The 21,461-nt window shown below is 37.4% G+C and overlaps 1 protein-coding gene across 1 annotated transcript in view; it reads right to left on the bottom strand.

Annotated features, from left to right (window-relative positions):
• LOC150090874 (uncharacterized) overlaps nt 1-21,461 on the bottom strand; it is a 628,907-nt gene that overhangs the window by 372,832 nt on the left and 234,614 nt on the right. Inside the window, exon 9 of the mRNA XM_090375379.1 lies at nt 20,141-20,303. Within this exon, the coding sequence (XP_090231505.1) occupies nt 20,141-20,303 (163 nt within the window). The remainder of the gene's footprint in view (nt 1-20,140; nt 20,304-21,461) is intronic.

A 21,461-nucleotide genomic window follows, 5' to 3' on the forward strand; every position in this document is an offset into this window, starting at 1 on the left:
TTTTAAATTTGGCTCTTACAATACAAGAAAAAGAACACGTCAAATAAAATACTCTTCACACATCCTTATAAAATATTAAACCACATCTATCATTTTAATCACAGTATCCAAATAAACATAAGGTGTCAATTTTGCTTTAGTCCACCTCCCCCCCCCCCCTTTCAGAAGACTATTACTATTACCTCTTCTTAATGTTAAGGTAATAAATGGAGGGGAGGAAATGAGAGAAAAGCTAAAATTATATTTCCTCAGATGCTTAATAAAGCATTTAAGGAATTAAGAAATATTACTTAGTAAAGTTTAAAAAACACTTTAATGCTATTACTGAAGCCTGTTTTGTAATTAAGCCATCTCAAGTGAAACTTTTTCTATTAGATACCACAACTTAGCAGAAAATAATGAGCATTAAATTTCCTCTTAGTAAATCATACAATTATACTACAACATATTCATATGTAAAATATATAGAAGAGTATAAATAATATACATATTACTCTAATTGACTTTCAGGTAATACATTTTCATTTAGCAATTTTAAAATTGGAATATATTTCTGAACCATGCAATACTTTTTCATTATTATACAATTGGCTCTTACTCTGCTGTGTTATACCGAATATAGCCGAATGCTATCAGACATTATGGTAAAGAATGTTGAAAAAAGCTTTTGCGTCTGAATGTCATAAAGGAAAAATACAAAAGCTTGTATGAATATTTGATAATCACTAAACTAGTTTTGCAAGTGATTTAAAAATCACCTAATATAAAAAAAATTGATGGTCTCAGCATTTTAAATCATGCTACAGTATACATAAACAGTGACAGGTGGATTTGCTGGCATCAGGTGTCTCTCCACCACGGCAGTGGTGAAGAGACATCTGATAGGCAACTCTCAAAAATAATGATCTAGCATTAACTGTTAATAAGTAATTAAAAATTTTTTTGCATTCCTAAATATTGAAAAACTTACTGCAACAGTCTCTGAAGTGTTTTTTTTAAATTTTTTTGCAGAGTAATTGAGTGTGAGAACCTGACAAGTGATGGGCCACAAAAATTCAAATCACGTGTTGATTTACAGTTTCACATTATTCGTTTGTTACTCTCCCACTAGTTCACTAAATATTTAGTCTTTTCACAGTTGTTTTTAAAAGATTTGCTATTACTTTTCACACAATAAAGATAGAAACAAAATCTGTTAATCTCTCCAGATGGCCACTACACCATGGGAAGAAAGATACTAGTTTCAAATTTCGCTCACAGTGAAGCATGCCAAATTTGAAATAAATTTTGAAACATTCTGAAAATGGAAGTGAATAATAGAGTATGTATGTTTAAATTTTTTAAAGTATTTATATACACAATTTATAGGAAAATATGAGCTAGTATAAATCGAAGATTTTAGGAACTTTACCATGTGGTAGATAACTCTCATCAAAAACTGCAATACCACCACTTTGCTTAGTGGAGGCTTGTAGTGGTGGAATCATTTAGTCTCCAAAGCAAAGCTCCAACAACCCTCCCACCTCTTCCATCATGCGGTATGATTGATGTGTTTTGAGGTTATGATGGACATCATGGTGAGATTCAATCATGCTTACATTTCGAGGGTAAGACTAAAATGGTGTTTGCAGGCCAGCTGCTAGATAGTCCACCAGACCAAACTTATTGGTAACTTTCTAGGAGCCTTAAGGATCAGCTAGTGTATTGCTGCCTCTACTCTGCCAGATAGTGGCTGGAGGGAGTCGGAGTAGTGTGTCTGCAGGGGTGTCGAGGCCACATCATGTCAAGCACAGGACACTAGGTATATTCTTGCCATGTGTAGACCTCCCAGCTCCCAGGTGGAGCATACAGATGAAAATAAACAGAAATACAACACGGAGCTGTTAGACCCAATGCTCCCTGAAGAGACGGTCCTTGAAAAGACCTTATCCCTCAGAACTCAGACCTGCTGAAGGACTCCATTGTGGACCAAAATTGAAACTGTCCTACTCCAGACAAATCTCGACTGTGAATGTGCTGAAGCCAAACTTGAAGCTCTACAGTCAGGGGGAAAAAACCAAATGCAACAGAGTGCTCCCTCATATGCATAAGCACCGAGGACCTCGCCTAAGGAGGACCAACCTGCAACCCTGGTAACTTCAACAGGGCACAAGACAATCCTGCCCACGCCACATCTAGTTATACTCTGTCCTACCAATATGGACGAGCACACCACCAGCGAACAAGTAAAAAATCTAGTAATAACCAATTTGGGAGATGACTTTAAACAAACTGAAATTAAGTCGGTCAGGAAGACACGAAATTTCTGCCTCATTATAGAGACGCAAACAAAAGAGGATGCCACAAAAAATAATGTACAACGAGAAAATCCAAACACTTGGATTAGAAGCCCTGCCTCCCAAATGCAAGGGCCCCAGCATAATCATTTTTGATATTGACAAGGATCTCACCCCAGCTGCCCTCCAAGATGAGCTGTACTGCAAAAACCTTCAACTGACTCATTCGGCACAGGATCCAGTGAGCTTAGTCATCCCCAAATACATTACAAATGCCAAATCAGGAAACTCCAACAAGTGGATAGTATAACTGTCACCAGTGGCATGGAACATCTTGAAAAAGCAAGACAGAGTATTTATAAACTGGAGCAGCCACCACTTTAAAGGACATGTGGCTGTCCCCAAATGTTTTGGGCACTGACGGTTTGGACACACACACACACACACACACACACCTGTGCCTAGATCCAGCCCACCTGTGGTCACTGTGTGGAAAGTGGCCACGACTTCAACTCATGCACAAAAAAGGAATCCCCGCCAATCTGTGCAAACTGCAAGGCACAGAAGCTACCGGTGGACCATTCTAACAGGAACAGCAAATGTCCTGTGTATTGTAAAGTAAAGAGAACATACCAAATGAGACTTGACTATTGCAGTACGCCTTAAACCGTTCAACTTAAACAGAGTAAACTTCATACAGCTCAACGTTCTAAAGCAGTTGCCGCACAGCTTACCAAAAAGGCAAACGAAGAAAACCTGGACATCTTCCTTATCCAGGAACCATATGCATACAATAGAGAGAGGTCATGGGATATCCCTTGGCCTATAAGTTTGTTCAGGACAGCAGTGAGACCCTTGGGCCTACATTCCAGTATCACTGCTACAAAAATCTCCAATTACTGCAAGGCATGGGCCATTTGTGCCCACATCATCACTTCCCTGTGCAATATTTATATTTTTGCCCAGGAGAGGATATGTTACCTGCAAATCTTATATACTGACTACCCGAATAGTCAGATCATCGTGGGAGCAGGTGTCAACTGTCAGTCTCCAGCGTGGTTCAGCGAGACCCAGGAGAGACGTGGTGAACACAATGGACTGTGACTGGAGAACTACCTGGCAAGAAGTCCATACATAATACTAAACCGGCCAAATAACCCAACCACCTTTTCCAGCTCAACATGGGAGTCTAATATTGATTTTTCCATGGCCTCTAGATCTATTGCTGGACCCTAACCTCTTTGAATTTCCAAGACTACTGGACCGTCAGATCATAGGGCAATTACATTTGAGCTCAGACGCTCTCTGACCTGACAGCCTGAGATTAGATACATCCAACCTACATACGCTGTTGATTGATAAGGCAGACTGGCCTCTATTCCGGACCTCCCTGACAACTGCAGCCCAATCTATGTGTTGCCAGACTATCCCCGGATCAGCACCAGATTGTAGTGGTTGACCTCATCATGGCAGCTGCAAACAACTCTGTTAAGAAGAAAACTATTTCCCTGGGACCTGTTCGCTGGTGGTCTCCGGACCTACAACGCCTGAGGAAAGAAGTCATCAGGACTAGAAAACTCTTCCAGCAAGCACAGCGCTCCTGGCCAGCTGCCGAGATAGAGTCACTGAGACAAAACTTCCATGCGGGCAGAAATCAGTACACCACCACCATCCGAAACACGGTTGCGGGGAGAACTTTGTATCTGCAACTAGGAATGATGGTCCCTGGAGTGTTGTCTACAGGGTAGCTACAAACAAACTCCCCAGGGGTGAAGTTATCCCTGCTACAAAAATGCCGCTAGGAACTGATACCCAAACTTGGCAAAATTCTGTGAACATCCTGGATACTCTGTTTTTGGAACCCCTAGCTAATTCCAGTCAGGAACAGAAAATCCTATGTCAGGATAATGATACATATCACACAAGTACCTACGAAGAACCTCTCACCAAAATAGAACTGGACATAGCAGCCTTGAAGATCAAGAACAGGAAGTCTCCTTGCACTGACCTCCTAGAGCCAGCGATCATTAAAAGGGCCGTCGAAGCCATTCCAGAGGTGATACTCAATCTGTTCAATCACTACCTTAGGGAGGGGCCTCTTCCCGTAGGCTTGGGAAAACTGCAAATCTACATCTCATTCTCAAAAATCCTGGTAAGAAACAGGCCCTTCCTGAGTTATACAGACCAATCACACTCCTTTCTGTACTGAGCAAGCTGTTCAAAAAACTTCTGAAAAATCAAATTGAATCTCATTACAATGCAGTGGGCCTACAGTCACAAAATCAGTTTGGCTTTAAGAAAAGCTGTGCAACCCTAAATGTCTTCGAAAATATCCAACAGAGCTGCAACCTCAACAAATCACAAATATTTTCTTGTTATTACAATAGACTTTGCCATGCCGTTTGACATCTTATGGTGACCAAGCGTCCTTGGCAGGCTCCAGAAGGCCAACCTTCCAAAAAACCCATTCCAATGTATCAAATCATACTTATCTAACAGATATGTAACTGTTCGAGCTCCATACTCCTCCGTGACAAAAGAGGTGTTCAGAGGCTGCCCACAGGGCTCTGTCTTAGGTCCCTTCCTCTGGAACGTGGTTCTCTGCGGCTTCCTGAACCTGGATCTCGGTGACGTCGTTTCCTTGGCCTATGTGGATGACTTGGTTTTGATGCTTCCTGGAGATACCAGAGCCCAACTGGAGACTACCGCTACTTGGGCAATCAACACCCTTGAGAACTGGGCTGCAAGCAATAACCTAAAAATTTCATCAGAGAAAACAAGATCCATTCTGCTCAGAGGAACCTTGGGTATCAGACAACCACCCAAAATCAGGATTCGGGGTAACTATCAAGATGACTACTGAATTGAAACACCTCGGAGTGATTCTTGATAAAAAATATATCATATACACCACATATCAAGTATATACACAAGAAAATCAGAGTCTACTCTGCAATGTTTACAAGAATAGCATGCAAGGACTGGGAATCTGAGGAGAAAAACCCTCAGCCGCTACTATAAAACCATCTTTCTACTGGTAATATTGTACATACGTGGAATCTGGTATACATATTACTAACTGCCTCAAGAGCTTGTAACACAGTCAGTACTCACACACTGCAAGCCCTTACAGGATCCCTCCCCATGGACCTGGAGATCATCCAACGTGGACTACTTTATCAGCTGGCAAAAGTCCAGGTAGCCACTTGTCTTGACTTTACAACCAACCCTTCAAATGATCTTAAAAATGGAAGGAAACTGCCTCTCTGCTCACCTCCAGCTGACTTGGCAGGCCTGCTGGAAAGCATCCAGCAAAGGACACGTGCAAATTTCTGCCTACAATACAAATGGCATATCATAAATACCCACCATGGCTAGCCCCTGGGATCTATACCACCTATCTGCTCACTGGCCATGGGGCCTTTAGAGTCAAGTTTCAGGGTTTTGGACTCAGTGATAACCCCACTGTGTCACCCTAGAGAAAAGTAGGAACAGTTACTTTACATGCCCTCTCTACGAGGATCTGCACTGCAGGCTAATTACTAGGATCTGTCTCTCCCTACGAGACCAGGAGCACCTTGTAATTACGGAGGAGAACACATACCAGGTATTTGCTCAGTTTGCTAAAGATCTCTTTGAAAGGAGGACTTTCCCACAACCACAACAGTGACCAAAAGACTGAAACCTTCCACCAAGAAACACAAATGTGGGACCATCATCTGGATCCATCCTGCCTTCAACTGGGAGCAAGAAAACTGAAATGTGACAAATCACCTAATCCTAATATCAAGGAATGCAAAACAGTGAAATGCACTTCCGCACACATCCCTGCATACCATTGGGACCATCTCAATGCAAGAAAACTGGAACACGACAATACAATGACTAAAATTTAATCACCTATAATATAAACACAACCTATGAGATTTGCCGTACACAAGAGCCCACGCATCGATGTTATTGTGCCATCACCAGGGGCTAGACAAAATACAGTAAACCCCCCGCTATTCATGGGGGTTATGTTCCTGAGAAATGCCGCGAATACCAAAAACGCGAAAACTGAGTTATGGCTCCAATAGTAATAAAGGGGTTCCGTTCCAAAGTATGAAATATATAAGAAAAACTAGTCTAAAATTTTGTCTATGTATGTATTATATGTACCTTCATAATATGACTATGTACATAGTTAAATGCAAGCATATGGCATCGAAATGAAAATAAGAAACAATTTAATATTAAATGTAATATTTATTAGAAATTTAAAACCAGCGCCTTTGCTAGCTAAAAAACTTATCCCGCCAGTGCTATCACCAGTTTCGCTAAAGTGTTGATAAAGGAGTTTTGCCTTTTCACGAATGATGAGGGAACTTAATGGAATTTTATTTTGAGTTCGGTCTTCTATCCACAGATTTAAAGCTTTTTCCATTTTTTCTAATTTAACATCACGAGTTACAGAGCAAATTTTTGAAGCAATTAGCACATTTTCATGGACACTACAGCGGATTTTTTCTTCCGATTTCTTGATTGATCGTACCGTTGAATCATTGATTTTATAATGTTTTGCGACTGACGAGACACTTTCACCATTACAAATTTTGACTAATAACTGAATTTTACTCGCTGATGTCATCACCTTTGATCTTTTCACAATTTCCTTGTTATTCGTAGCCATATTTTTGTAGGGGTTAGAAAAGAACTTGTCCACAATAAAGTCACTTTTTTCCGTTAACCCACTTGAAAAAGTATGTTTACAGTAACACACTGCAAAACGGTAGATTTTTCACTTTTGTAAGCATATCAATTTATAAAATTAAAAGCAAACGACGAAACATTCCATGACAAGCGCATAACACATACTGAACAAGGATTTGCGAGAAACATCCATGCTCGTGATTTTTTTTTTTTTTAGGTTTCATTTTATATTAAATCAGCGACCGCGAATAGCGGGGGTTTACTGTACCATCCTAGAGCAAGAAAAGCGAAACGTGACAAACTAGGACCAATACATGACCATGACTGCAACAATTGGGTGCCACAAAGCCATTAGGTGACCCAAGGCTAGACATCTGGCTCAGTCTGCTTTCACTCCTTTCCCTGGCAGGGGGGAGGTAACATATTGCTGTCTCCTGCTACCACCCACTTTTCCTCCTGGTGGGCACGGGCATGCCCGACTGGGGTCTTCTTCAATCAACCCCCATCTTCCGTGTCCCCTCCCAACACTTTCTCCTTACACAGTGTATTGCCCCAAGGGTCCAAATTTAAATTAACATCAAAATTCCTGCCCAACCTTTTAGGCTCGTACAATTTATCATTTTAGCATACAACCCCATCTAGCATTCTAATAACTACTTACTAAAAAACCAACTGCAAACATTTTATCTTTATTTTATTTAGGTCGTAGCCACCGAAATCTCAGGAAAATAGGTGGCAGGACCTGCCAGAGTAATATATTGACAACTGGTACACCTGGCTAGCCTCCCCGCATTGAAATATGGAAACACTGGGTCCCACTAGGGGCCTGGTGGCTAATAAACCAGACGAACAATGGGCACAGCATACTACACAACACATGATCCACACATTTTTAAATCTCTGGCTTTGACAGCGTACTGTCCTCGATACATTGAACACACCCAGAGATGGGAGCAGTCCCTGGTGCCATTAGACCCGAAAATACTTCATGTGTATGCCATATCCAAAAATATCATTACTTCATACAGCATGTCCTCTCCAACTTTCTTACTACTGAATACATCGTGAATTGTCAAACTAATAGAACAAACTTATCTACAAAAAGATCTAAACCTCTGTAACATTCCGTTCATTTCAAGAACATGATATCCATTTCCACTTACAGTCTGCCAAATCACTAACTTTTTCTGAGAGAATCCCGGTTATCAGTTGATTCAACCATTGATCATCTCAGTTGTTCGAATTATTCACTATACTATTCCTTTCGCTTCAAAGGTGTACTAGTGCATACGTCTGTTCTGATATTCCCTGTCAGAGACTTAGTAATTTGGAATCTCCACTTTTTGACTTCTGATTTAAAATCTCTGTACCAAATTCTGTCAAATTTATCTGTTGCCTCTATTGTTCTTCCAGCTGCACTAATCACTTATAACTATTTGACTTCCTCTCTTTGAAAATTGACTTTATCCAGCTCAATTTTCCTAACAGTGAGAGAATTATCCTAGGTGATTTTAATGTTCACAATTCTAGCTAGTTTCCATTTTCTAGTCATAAGTTCCAGCTAATCAAGATACTGATGTTTTTGCAAATACTAATTATCTCGCTAAGATTCTTCATTTAACTTCCAGAATACCACACAAACCTAAACTTGAAGCCAACAAGCTTCATCTTTTTCTCACAAACAGCCCTTCTAAGTACATGGTCGAGTTCAGTGATCCTATAGGTACTAAGATCACAACTTTGTCTCCTTTTCCTTGGTCGGTTTACTGCTTAAAATCTTCTAATGTCAAAGTTTGCTCAGATTATGAGTGAAATTATTCATGTAGAGATTAAATCCTTTATTCCACACTCTACCTTAAAATCTTGTCCTTTTTCTAAACATTGGTTTTCCAATAAATTGCTAAGGCTGTTCGAGATAAGATTGTTGCATATTGTAATTGGCTGTTATCAAATCTCCAGGTTCATTTTCTGCCTACACCAAAGTTCACAACAATTGTAAAGCAACTATTAATCAGCCCCAACTAGATTTCGAACAGAACAAGAGCAAAAAACTTCCTTCTTGTCCAAATGGTAGTCCAACATTCTGGTTTCTTGCCAAAGCTATTGATGGCAACTTTAGCTCATTTCTATTCCCACCTCTGCCAAAATCAGATGGTTCTATTGCCACTCAGCCAAAGATAAAGCTGACCTGCTAGCATCCTACTTTTCTGTCAACACACGTATTGATGATTTTGGTAAACAACTTCCTGCCATTTGCAGTACACTCCATTTATTGCTTCCTGTGGTCTTCTGTCAAAAGGATGTGAGAATGATTTTGAACAATCTCTATGCTAAGAAAGCTCCATGTCCTGATGTATTTCCCCACTTGTTCTCTTAAACTTACTCCTGTTCTGTATAGCTTTTTTCACTTTTTTATTCCAAAGGTGTTTTCCCTTCTTGGAAATTTGCTCATATCCAGCCAGTTCTTAAAAAGGATGTGCCAAATCCCTCCCATTCAATTATCGTCCCACTGCACTTACTTCTACTGTTTCTAAAGTAATGGAGAAATCAATTAACTGCCAACTCAAACTTTCTAGAAAACTACCATCTGATCAATGATCGCAAGTATGGATTCAGTCAGTGTCGATCCACTGGTGATATTCTGGCTTATGTTACCCATCTAAGGACAAATTCAATTGAAAAGTTTGGTGAAACTCAAGCAGTTGCTCTTAACATTTCAAAGGTTTTAGATCATATTTGGCACAAATATCTACTAAATAAGCTCCATCTTATGGTTTGCCAACTGTTAATTGGGTATTCGGGTTTCTCTCTGACTGCTCACTGTGTGGGTGATGGTAGATGGCTCTCAGTGTTCTAACTTCTTCACTATTTCAGGTGTTCCTCAAGGTTCAGTCCTTTCTCCCACTCTTTTCCTAATGATAGTATATTGTTCCACCTTCCGGTTTCAGAAACTTTGCACTGCACAAACAGCTTCGACTTTTTGAATAACCACTAACAATTTCTTAAATGCTGACCTCCAGGTAATTCTCCAGTGGGACAAAGATAAATCAGTTAATTTCAATTCTTCTAAAACTCAGTCCTATCTTATATCTCACAAAAAGGATTCTTCTGCTCCTATGCTTATCGTTGATGACACACTGATTTCTACGCAAGATCATATATCTCTATCTGGGATTACCCTGACTTTTAATCTTTCTCTTGGCATAAGCACACTATAAATAATGCTTCCTCTGCATTTAATAAACTAGGTTTTCTTTTTCACTCTTGGTGTTGCTTTTCTTCCAAACAGCTGTTCGCTCTATACAAAAATGACTCATATCTAACAGAGCCTCTCACTCTGTCTCACAGACGTTTTCTTTCTGCGGCATGCCTTTTTTCTCCTCCTTTTCTTTGGTCTGATTACTGTGAAGAGAAGAGAGAGATGTGAAGAAACCATCACAAAGCACTGTTCTTCTGAACTGGCTTCTGTAATTCTTGCTCTCTCGCTCTTCCATAGCAGACCAAACAAATGCCGTGACCAATCAGCATCCGTTTACTGTCCAGCTTCAAACTCACAGAATCAACCTTTCTCCTTCCTCATTTATTCATTCAACTACCATTTTCTGGAACAACCGTCCTTCATGTGTATTTCTCAAAAATTGCAATCTAGAAATCTACAGAAATTCGAGTTTAATGTCAACAAGTATCTTCTTTCATTTTCTCAATCTTCGGCACATACAATGTACTAAGTACTATAGGTTCTAATACCTCTCCTGTTTGGGGTTTTCATTTAAAAAAAAAAACAAAAAAAAAAAGGACTTACTGGTCTTTTAAACAGAAAAAAAAAAAAAAATGGTTTAGTAGAATTAAGTTTATACTTTGTCTAAATCATTTTGTTTCTGTCAGAATTTAACTTTTTTGAAAATGAAAGGTGTAAAATAACACAGTATTTTTAAAAACATATTTTTTAATAAAAAAAGGTTGCATTAAAGTATTGCAATCCATTAAGAAAAGATAAAATATTTCATATTCTTCAAGGAGAATTCAAAAAAACGCTTTCCAGAAATTAAAGCGAGAGTTAGCACCCTGTCAGGTAACCCAATATGGGAAGGGGGATTTTAAGACATACATCAAGGAGAGAAAACAGAAAACGTTCGTTGAAATTTTTGGTAGGAGGCACCAATTATTTATTTATTTATTTAATCAGGTAAAGAAAAGTTACATCCATCCCCTTGACAGCAATAAAATTCTACGAGGGTAAACAGAATTATAAAAATGAATACATTATCAATATTGGGTAAAATAAAATATACAGAGATCAAGTCAATAATTAATTACAGAAGTTAAGACAGATGAGGTTCGATGTAATACTCTGAATACATTCAGCATCTGTCCAAGAAGAGTGTTCTAGATAATCTACTCGTAATCCCTAAAACCCTGTGAACTGAATAGAAAATATTAAAATTTGTGTTTCTTTCAAACCAAACACACTGAACTTTGTCATTTAAAGCATATTACCTATATTGTCAAAAGATACAACTATAGAAAAGTAATCCATAATAATTCTGGAAGAAGTTTAACAAAGATACAACCAGAACTGCTGTAAAATCCTGGGCTGAGATTTATTCAAAATATGCACTAAAACAGCTAAGGTACTGGTATACCACCCATGCAACTCTCCCCGAAGAAACTTGGCCAGTGGTGACGAAATCCCATAAAAGTTCCTCCCACCATTCAAATCCAAGCCTTTTCAACAATGCTATGAAGTACAGTAAATATAACCACTGTAAGAGCAAGGAGGAAGTATATGAGCTGAGAAACACTTCCCTGTATGAATGGAATTTTGTATAAAGTCTGGCCTCTGTGCGGTTGTGATTCCCTTGGTTATGATAAAATCCCCGAAGTCAAAGGATAAATCATTATTATGACAAAGAAAGCCTTGATGAAGCAGATGTTATGCCAAAATTCCATAACATCTGCCTTGATGAAGCAGATGTTATGGAATTTCATGTTCCATAAAGAAAAAAAAGCTAAAGGAGAGATTCTTATACCTAGACAGATGTTATCAACTAATTGCTTGTCACAGCTATATCAATTTTTTAATAGAGGTGATTCTGATAGAAAACAAAGTTTAAGTATACAGGATGCAAACTACATACAAGAATCCAAAAACATAAAAGCGGTTTAAAAGTAGCTGCAAATAACAAAGAAAAAACAGACCGAATGGAAAAAAATAATAGTTCCGAATTGGTAGCTCACCACTTAGACACAGGACATTATCCTTTCTTCAAAAACGCGATAATAATTGACAAACAAGACACAAAATTTAAGTTAGAAACCAGTGAGACACTAGCAATGAAATCAACAAACATACATAGATCAATAATAATCTCTGAAGAATGGGACCTAAAACAAATCTATAAGTTCAACTTTAACAACAGAACATAACACCCCCCCCCCCCCACCAATCCAGGACCTCTACTAATGGGGACGGGTAGTCATGCACCTGGATTTCCGAGTGAAACACTTTCTTTACTTTTCATACCCTTCCCTCCCCCCAAAAAAAACATCTACAATTTCCGAATTCCCAAACTATAAGTGTAATACAGTGAGTTGGGAAAATTTTCCCTCCACCCTACTTCACCTCCTTTCGACTACTCAATCCTCCCCCCCCCCACCATGCTTTTGAAATACGGCAATGGAACGTGCCCAGGCTAAAAAAGACAGCCTCAACACGTATTCACCCTCCTTTGAAGATGGTATTAACGAAAAGCCCACATCAGGCTTCAGGACCATCATCTCTCTCTCTCTCTCTCTCTCTCTCTCTCTCTCTCTCTCTCTTTATGCCTACAATTACTCCCCATGCAAGGATTTAGGACAAAAGCTTGCTTTTTCCTTCATCCTCCTTCCATATAATTACAATTTCAACACCTGAATTACACCACACCCAGATGCAGCCATTTCTGAAAAAAACACCAGATAAGAGTATTCTTCTGCCTTAAAATAAAATATATAATATTCCTAAAATTTAATATTCCTTTAAAATTTATAAAAATAGCCTGTACTACCCTTAAAGGCCTCTGTAGCCGAGTGGTCAGGAGCGGGAGTGCAGTAGCACACGCTCTTTGAGTAGAGCAGGGTTCAAGTCCCAGACTGCTAAATATGGTCGATCTGCCAACCCAAGGGGTACCGGCGTGGCAGATTATGGTCCATTTCCTCAGCATGAATTGTTGAGGAGGCTTCCATCCTGCAGTGGGTTGATAATGGCTGCAGTTTTTTTTTACCCTTAAAAAAAAAAAAAAAAAAACCCACAAAGTTTATTTTAAATCCATAATGAGATCGCACATCCTCTACAAGGAAAAATTACAATAAATTACACTGGTTTCCAGTGTATCTGGGTTTTGAGTAAAAGTAGAAGGCCTCCGTAGCCAAGTGGTCAGGAGTGGGAGTGCAATGGCACACACTCTTTGAGTAGACCAGGGTTCAAGCCCCTGACTGCTAAATACGGTCGATCTGCCAACCCGCACTGGACCAGCATGGCAGATTATGGTCCATTTCCCTCAGCATGAATTGTTGAGAAGGCTTCCATCCTGCAGTGGGTTGATAATGGCTGCAATTTACTTTATGTGGCAGTTATTTATACATGTTTACTGATTACTAAACCGAAGTCAGTTTGTTTCTATCACGTAAAGATTTTTCACAATTCATTAACAAAATATTACCTAGGTATTATACACAAATGTGTACATAACTATAGTTTCTGCAATGGTTTACAAGTTTTATACCCCTATATTCGTAATCAGTATCAAATATTTGCCCCAAATACAACGGATTGTGAAGTTTAACCTGTAACCATACGCACTGCAAGGTAGCCAACCTTGACCCAGGAAGGTAGACGGCCCCGACCCCACTCTCTTCTGGCCCATCTGTGATTCCCAGAATTTTATTTTCCGAGTGGAGTCTGGTAGACTCCTGTGTGTAGTTACGGGTTAAACTTGTCTGAGTATGCACTCACTTGTTTGTACAGTCCACTCAACCACAAAGCCTATATAAGTGGCACATCCCTTATGCAGTCACAGTACTTCTGTAAAAACCGTTGTGAGCTCTCATTGTGTTAGTTTTCTTTTAGTATGGCAACCAGAAAGTGTATAAACAGTCCCGACATATTTTGTTATGTATGTGGTTGTTTTGTTCTGTTTTGTTTGTAAAACAGAGGCGAAATATTCATTTTGTAAAAAAATCGTATTATGCATACTTTGACATAAAACTAGGCGATCAGGATAAATCGTGGGTGCCGCATAAAGTATGCAATACATGTGTCAGACATCTTAGAAAATGGAGTCAAGGAAAAAAAGGTGTGCTTGCCATTTGCTATTCCTATGGTGTGGTGCGAGCCAGTAAGCCATGCCGAACGTTACTTTTGTGTATGTGACATTAAAGGTTACAATTCAAAAAATAAAAAGGACATCAAATATCCAGATCTACCGTCAGCCATAAGACCAGTTCCGCATTGACCTGATCTGCCTGTAAAACCTCTACCAGAAACTTTGGAGTCCACATCTTCTTCCACCAAAGCAGAAGCTAAAGGGGTTAGTGAAAAGGAATGTTATCGACCAGAAAATATTTTAACGACGCCACAGCAATTCACGCAAGTCGAACTGAACGATTTAGTAAGGGACTTAGGTCTTCAAAGTATGATGCTGAAATTCTGGGATCCAGACTTCAAGCGAAGAACTTACTTGCTCCAGGTACAGAAATCGTGAAAGGGAGTTTATACAGTATTTTTCACAAGAAGGTCCTCTCGTATATTGCAGTGATATCGCTGGTTTAATAAGTGCCTTAGGAGCTCCATCATATGTTCCTAGTGAATGGAGACTATTTATAGACTCTTCTAAGACTAGTTTAAAAGGTGTTCTCCTGTATAATGGAGATAAGTACATATCTGTGCAGTTGCTCATTCAGTCTACTTAAAAGAAACTTATGAAAATCTAAGTTGCTTCTGGAGAAAATTAAATATCAAGATCATGAATGGCAACTAGGTGGAGACTTAAGTGTTATGCTATGTTGTTGTTGGGGGAAACAGGATGGGTACACTAAAATGCCATGATTTTTTTGTGAATGGGATAGCAGAGCTAAAGCGTGAATGGGACAGTAGTTGCATTGGGCAAAGAAGCAATGGCCTCGGAGGCACAATCTTACACTGGAGTCAAAAAATATTGTGCACGAAATTTTGGTGAAGCCAGATAAAATACTTTTACTTCCACTGCATATCAAGTTAGGCATAATGAAGCAATTTGTTAAAGCACTGAATAAGGATGGCAACTGATTTAAGTACCTTTGCAGTAAATTTCCAGGTTTATCTGACGCAAAACTTAATGAGGGGTATCTTCACTGGTCCGCAAATTAGATTTAGACAGTCAGTTTGAAACTACTATGACGAAAAAAAAGGGAAGCCTGGATTGCTTTTAAAAGTGTAATGGAAAACTTTCTAGGAAATCATAAATCACAGGATTATGAGAAAATTGTTCAAAATATGCTCAAAAAGCTTTGCAATTTAGGTTGCAATATGAGCATCAAATTCACTTTTTGCATGCCCATCTTGATTTTTCCCCCGAAAATCTTGCACAGATGAGCGAAGAACAAGGGGAGAGATTCCATCAGGACATAAAGGAAATGGAGCAGAGGTACCAGGGAAGGTGGAATACAAGCATGATGGCCAACTACTGCTGGTGTTTAAAAAGAGAGAAACCTGGCACTGTACATAAAAGAAAAATGATTAAACGTTCTTCTCAAACAAAGTTGTTGTTTGGTTTTTAGGAGCATTAGCAACTAAGGCCATATTGCTCCGAGGATATGCGGTGTTCATTCCCTGACCTTTCCACATCCTCCGTATTTGGTGGTCACAGGCTCGAACCCCGGTTTAATCGAGAAGCGTGTGCTATGCACGGCGCTCCTGCCCACGGAGGCGCCGCTCTCAAACAAAGAGACAAAGGCCTGATTAATGAAAATTTCAGAATTTTGATTAATACTTGTTAGTATTTACATATTTTTTGATATATGAAAATGTAATTCTATCAATTTGTCATTACTAAATACAATAAAGTTATATACTTTTGTAAATAACAAAAGTTTTCTTATTTCTTAAATTGCATGTATCTGGATGTGATAGAAAAAAATCTAAGTCATTTGAAATCACAGCAACATATTTCGGCAGTAGGACCTATTGAAATTCAAACCCCAGTGAACAAACTTAAATTTGTAAACTAGTGTTATTAGCATATGTCCGATTTTACGAAAATTAGTGAGTCTCGACTACTCAAGTTGTCTGTCCAACAGTATACAGGATGCTTGAAAATGCCATCCAATGATACACATAAATCTGTAAATAAAATAGTGCAAAGCAGCTTTTTATTGATTATTAGCTAACACCAGTGACCCAACTATCTGTTTTCTAAACATTAAGTCATCACATTTAAGTCCACAATTTCTCTATCCTTGCAAGTTAAATTCATAATCACACAAAATATTGTATTATGTCTAGAAAAAAAATTTGTCATTAAATATGTCTAGAAAAGACACTAGAAGAGTATTTAATTAGCTTATTGGAATGAGAGGCCAGTTATTACAATAGACCCAAACAGTCCCAACAACTAAATAAACTAGCTATGTTTCAAATTTCTGTGCTGAAATCCAACTTCAGGCCTGGATTTTTGGTTCTGTAATATATACAAAGAGAATATATGTAATACATACAAAGATACAAATTTTATAGATTTGTACAAAAAAGATACGACATTAACTGTACAACGAAAGGTTAACATAGGTTTGTAAGACATGAATCCAATATTATTGTTCGGGTAGATCAAATTTAAAAAAATTAAAATTATATTTATTCTTTTGGGAGTGGGCCTTAATTTCACTCCCAAAAAATCCCAATCCTAGATTTCTTGGCTCACCTTCATGCCAGTTTGGACAAAATCCAGGACTCAGTCTGAGATTCCATCACTTTTAAAGCCATTAAAATGCGGCAAAAAATACAGAAGATTTTCCCAAAGCAAAATCTTATCTAGAGAAAAATAAAATCAGCAATCAAAACTTCAGGAACACTAATCCATCACCATACTAGAAGCTAATAAGGGAAACGCAGCTATAATAATCAACACCTCTGAGTACATTGTCAAAATCAGAAACCTATTAGAAGACACTTCTGTTCATGCCTCAGTTCCAAAACATCCAACTTCCAGCAGTAAAAAGAAGATGGAGCAGAAACTCAAGAATAGATGACAACAAGCAAGCAGATGAAGAATTACACAAAAAGTTCAATCCTAATAATTCTGAGCCATTCCACATATTTTCCAACATTAAAATACATAAAGGATTTCTAGCCAAACTCATCGTCTACAGCAGATTCCACCAGATCAAAAGATCTCCAAATGGCTTATTAGGCTTCTGTCAACAGTTATTCCAAAGGGTCAATTTTCCACAGCAACAGAACAATGCTCATCCATAAATCAGATGAAGTGGGAATTCAACCATTAAGACATTTTGTCATTTGACATAGAGTTCATGTATACCACACTTCTGGTAGAAGCAGCAAAAAAATGAATCAGAGAATCCTTAGACCAACAACACTAAGATTTCCAAGGTCTGTTTCCATGAATGATATAATGGATCTGACAGATCTCTCTCTATGGGAGTCCTACTTCAAGTTTGAAGATTCCTTCTAGAGACAAATATCAGATCACTTGATTTTTTGCCTGTAGAAAGACAAAATTGCTGAGATGCTCACAGCCAACTTCAAAACAAATTTCATGGAAGAAGCCGCTTTAAAGCCAAAGCTTTGGATCTGTTATGTTAATGACATTATTGTAATATGGAGTTGTGGAAAACAGACCCTCCATACTTTCAGTAGCTTCAACAGCAAAATTAATTTAAAATTAGAAACTGAAAATAACAAGAAACTTCTTTTCTTGAATATACTACTGGAAAGAAACCCAAATTGCTTAGAAAAATCTGTTTTCAGAAACTAACAGACACTGGAATATTCCTAAACTTCTGATCCTCTCATCCACATTCAACCAATCCTGGGGGGACCAATGTCTTAAGAGCCCTAAACATCTGCAAAAGGGCAAAATCTTCAGAAAGAACTAATATATATCAATAATTCAGCTACAAAGAATAATGATCAATTATGCTTCATTAATGCCACAGATGAAACCAGTATAAAGTTCACAACAACCAACAAAAAACTACCAAATCTGAAACCTACATCACTATTTCCCTTCATTCCAGAAATCAAACATACAGCAAAATAAGCAAGACACCTAGGGTTCATTTATCAAGGGCAAATTCCATTAAGAACATGGTTACACACCAAACCAAAACCTTCAACCCTAGAGGTTCGATCCACCACACAGAACGTGGCTGTGGAAAAGTGAAAGGAAAAATAATTTGAGAACATTCCAAGGATGTTCAATTTGGAATAGTATACAAATCAGATTTGTCCTTCCACTTTCTCCAATTCAATCATCCTTGGAATTTTTTCAAAAGTTTCTGTGCTCTCCACAGACCATGCTCACTGCAGACAGGCTTTTAAAGAAGCACTCTTCATAAAATTCTACAAAATGTATCCATACACAAACCAAGGTAAGCAATTCAACAGTTCTTCAGTCTTTCCAAGGCCAAAATTAAACCAACATCAACAGGAGCCACATCCAAATCCAACATCCCCCACAAGAAGAGCACACAGAGCTACAAAATATTGTACAGAGCAAAACTTCCAATCATAGAACAGCAGCAGCAAGTTCCAAATCACAACTATACTCAGACAAAGATCAAAGAGATTTCCTTCATCCAGTTAATTGTTTTGGTATTTTAAAATATTTTTAATTTAATTTACCTTAAATTGTAGTTTCTAATTGTATAATTATGTCAGAACCTTATTTTTAATCATTACAATTGAGCATCTAATAGTTTTATTAATTTCATTAATAATAGTTTTGTTAATATCATTTCTCAGGTTCTACAGTCCCTCTTGAAAGAAAAGTTCATTGTTATTTTAGGTATAACACAATAGTTATACCTAAAAAAACTGCATTTTGGGTACCTGACCCAATGCAGGATGCTAGTTTGAGCACACTTGATATAATGTTGGAATTAATTAGACCACAGGTTTAACCAGTATTACATTTATAAGAGAAAGGATATGTTGTTTGTTTATAGGGCATACATACAAAAAGTGAATTACATGTCAACTTCACTGAATTATAAACAGTAATAAAGCATTACCAAAAATGTTGCATAATCTAATAATAAAAATAATAGAACTAACAAATATCAATAACCTGGAACATACTGATCATTTTAAATTTACTAAAACAAACTGTTAAAACTATTCAGAAACAGTAATGTTATTTAGTCTAAGCTTAATAATTATCATGGGGCAAAACTAATATTAATAGGCTTAAAATATACTAAAATTATTTTTAAGTTAGACAACATAACAAAATGAGTTTAAGCAGGTAGTTTTGCTTTAATACAAAGTTTTCATTTTTGTTTTCTTATTGAAAAGTTTCTTCTTTTAATAAGTTGCTTAAAAACTTTGTCTACTGTTATCAATGGCCTTTCAAAAGTAATTTTAACAAAAGATTTTGGAAAAATATAATTTAAAGCTAAACAATATTTACAATAACAAATGCAACATTTATGGAAAAAAAAAAAAAAAAAAAAAAAGACAACATGGGACAACAAAAGACAATTAAGTCATTGATGTGACTCACTTTCCAAAAGAAGTAATATATCAGTGTAACCTTCCAATTATAATCCTTATCACAAGTAACTACAGCTTCAATAACATGACACTGCTCTCTTTATCCATTTGCTTATGTTAAGCACCCCACAACTCTTTAACATAAAAAAAAATCTCCGTAATTTTTCTTAAATATACATTTTACCATAATTATATTCTAAAACAATAACTCTGAAAGAAATCTATTAAAACTAGATATATCAGGATGTAAATTTAAGGTAAGGTAACTGAAAGAATTTAAATGAATCATGCATATTAATTTAGTGCAAATATTTTAATAAAAAATAAACATAATGCATCACATCACATATACATTATTACAGTTGAAAATCATATACATTTTAAAGATGTACTTGAGCTAACCAAGTTTACAATTTTAATATACCTGATGTAAAACTTTCTTGCAAGAAACTATGAAGCAGAGGCAGCAAAACTTTCCTTGAAGCAGATGAATTGCCCTGATGAAAAGCTTGAACTGAAGTGATACCAGCATCTATTTGTTCAAGCTGAAGACTGGGTTCTTTGATATTCAATAGGAAATTTACCACCTTGGAAAATAATATCCATAACCTTAATGTCACACATGGAAGGAAACATAAAAATCAAACATATAAAGAACATTATTATATAAAGAGAACAAAAATAAATAAATAAATAAATAATGAAGTAGTATGTTATTTGCAATACCAAGTGTATTGAATAAAAAGAAAGTAATCAAATGAAAAATCACGTCTTTTGTTCTTCAAAACAGCTGAAAAAGAGCATGCAGATATTAAAGAGGGATCATAAATGACATCATGATAAGATGGTTTGTTCTTTTAGTGGAATTTTTGGTACAGTGACTACTTTGGTCATAGTGCACCAGTTTATCAGGTGTGTTACATCTACATAAACACATTTGTGACCTGATTTTCATTTTGTACAGGCTGATGCATCTAAAATAATTCACTGATTAAAACTACTCCTCCACTTGAGATTGGTTACAACAGCCATGTCTGAAGCGAAACCTTTAATGTCTACTAAGTACCTCCAGCAAGTCACACCAGCAGGCATGCCAGTGTACAAAGTTCAGGGTGTGTGGTTTTTTTTATTGGGGGGGGGCAGAATTTAAATAGTTCAAATTGTGCACTATGCTATAACCAGCCATTATTTTAACTATGAAAGGGATACAATTCTAAAAAACTACACATTTTTTAATTGCAAAAATATAAGAGCCAAAAGAGGACTTGATAGTATTCTTTATTGGTTCAAAAAGTGTTTGACAAGTAGGCATGTTCATGTATACATTATACACCACAGATATATTTTAGAAAAAATATAAACTGAGGAGATTGTTCTTCATTATTTTACCTTTAATTTTCAGCAAGATTTTTATTAGAAAAAGTAGTAGTAATTGAGGCATGTGATGCATCCATTCCCTCTAAACATTTGTCCAGTTCCTTCTTGAATTCATTTAAGCCATCAACTTCCACAACGATAGATGGAAGTTTGTTCTGGCAATCAACTACCTGCTGGCTAAATGCAAATTCCAGCACACTATTCTATAACTGTCTTTCCTCAATTTGAATTTATGCCCCCTCAGGTTCATAATCTGAGCAAGAGGAAGAATCAAATTAGAATTGAGCCTGCTCAACCCATTCAAGGCCTTATACATCTCAAATCAGATCACCTCGCAGAGGCCTAGTCTCCAGATGCTGCAATTTGTA

Source organism: Mastigoproctus giganteus, chromosome 1 (genome assembly GCF_048544385.1).
Source record: "Mastigoproctus giganteus isolate SK-2022 chromosome 1, ASM4854438v1, whole genome shotgun sequence".
Taxonomy (NCBI): domain Eukaryota; kingdom Metazoa; phylum Arthropoda; class Arachnida; order Uropygi; family Thelyphonidae; genus Mastigoproctus; species Mastigoproctus giganteus.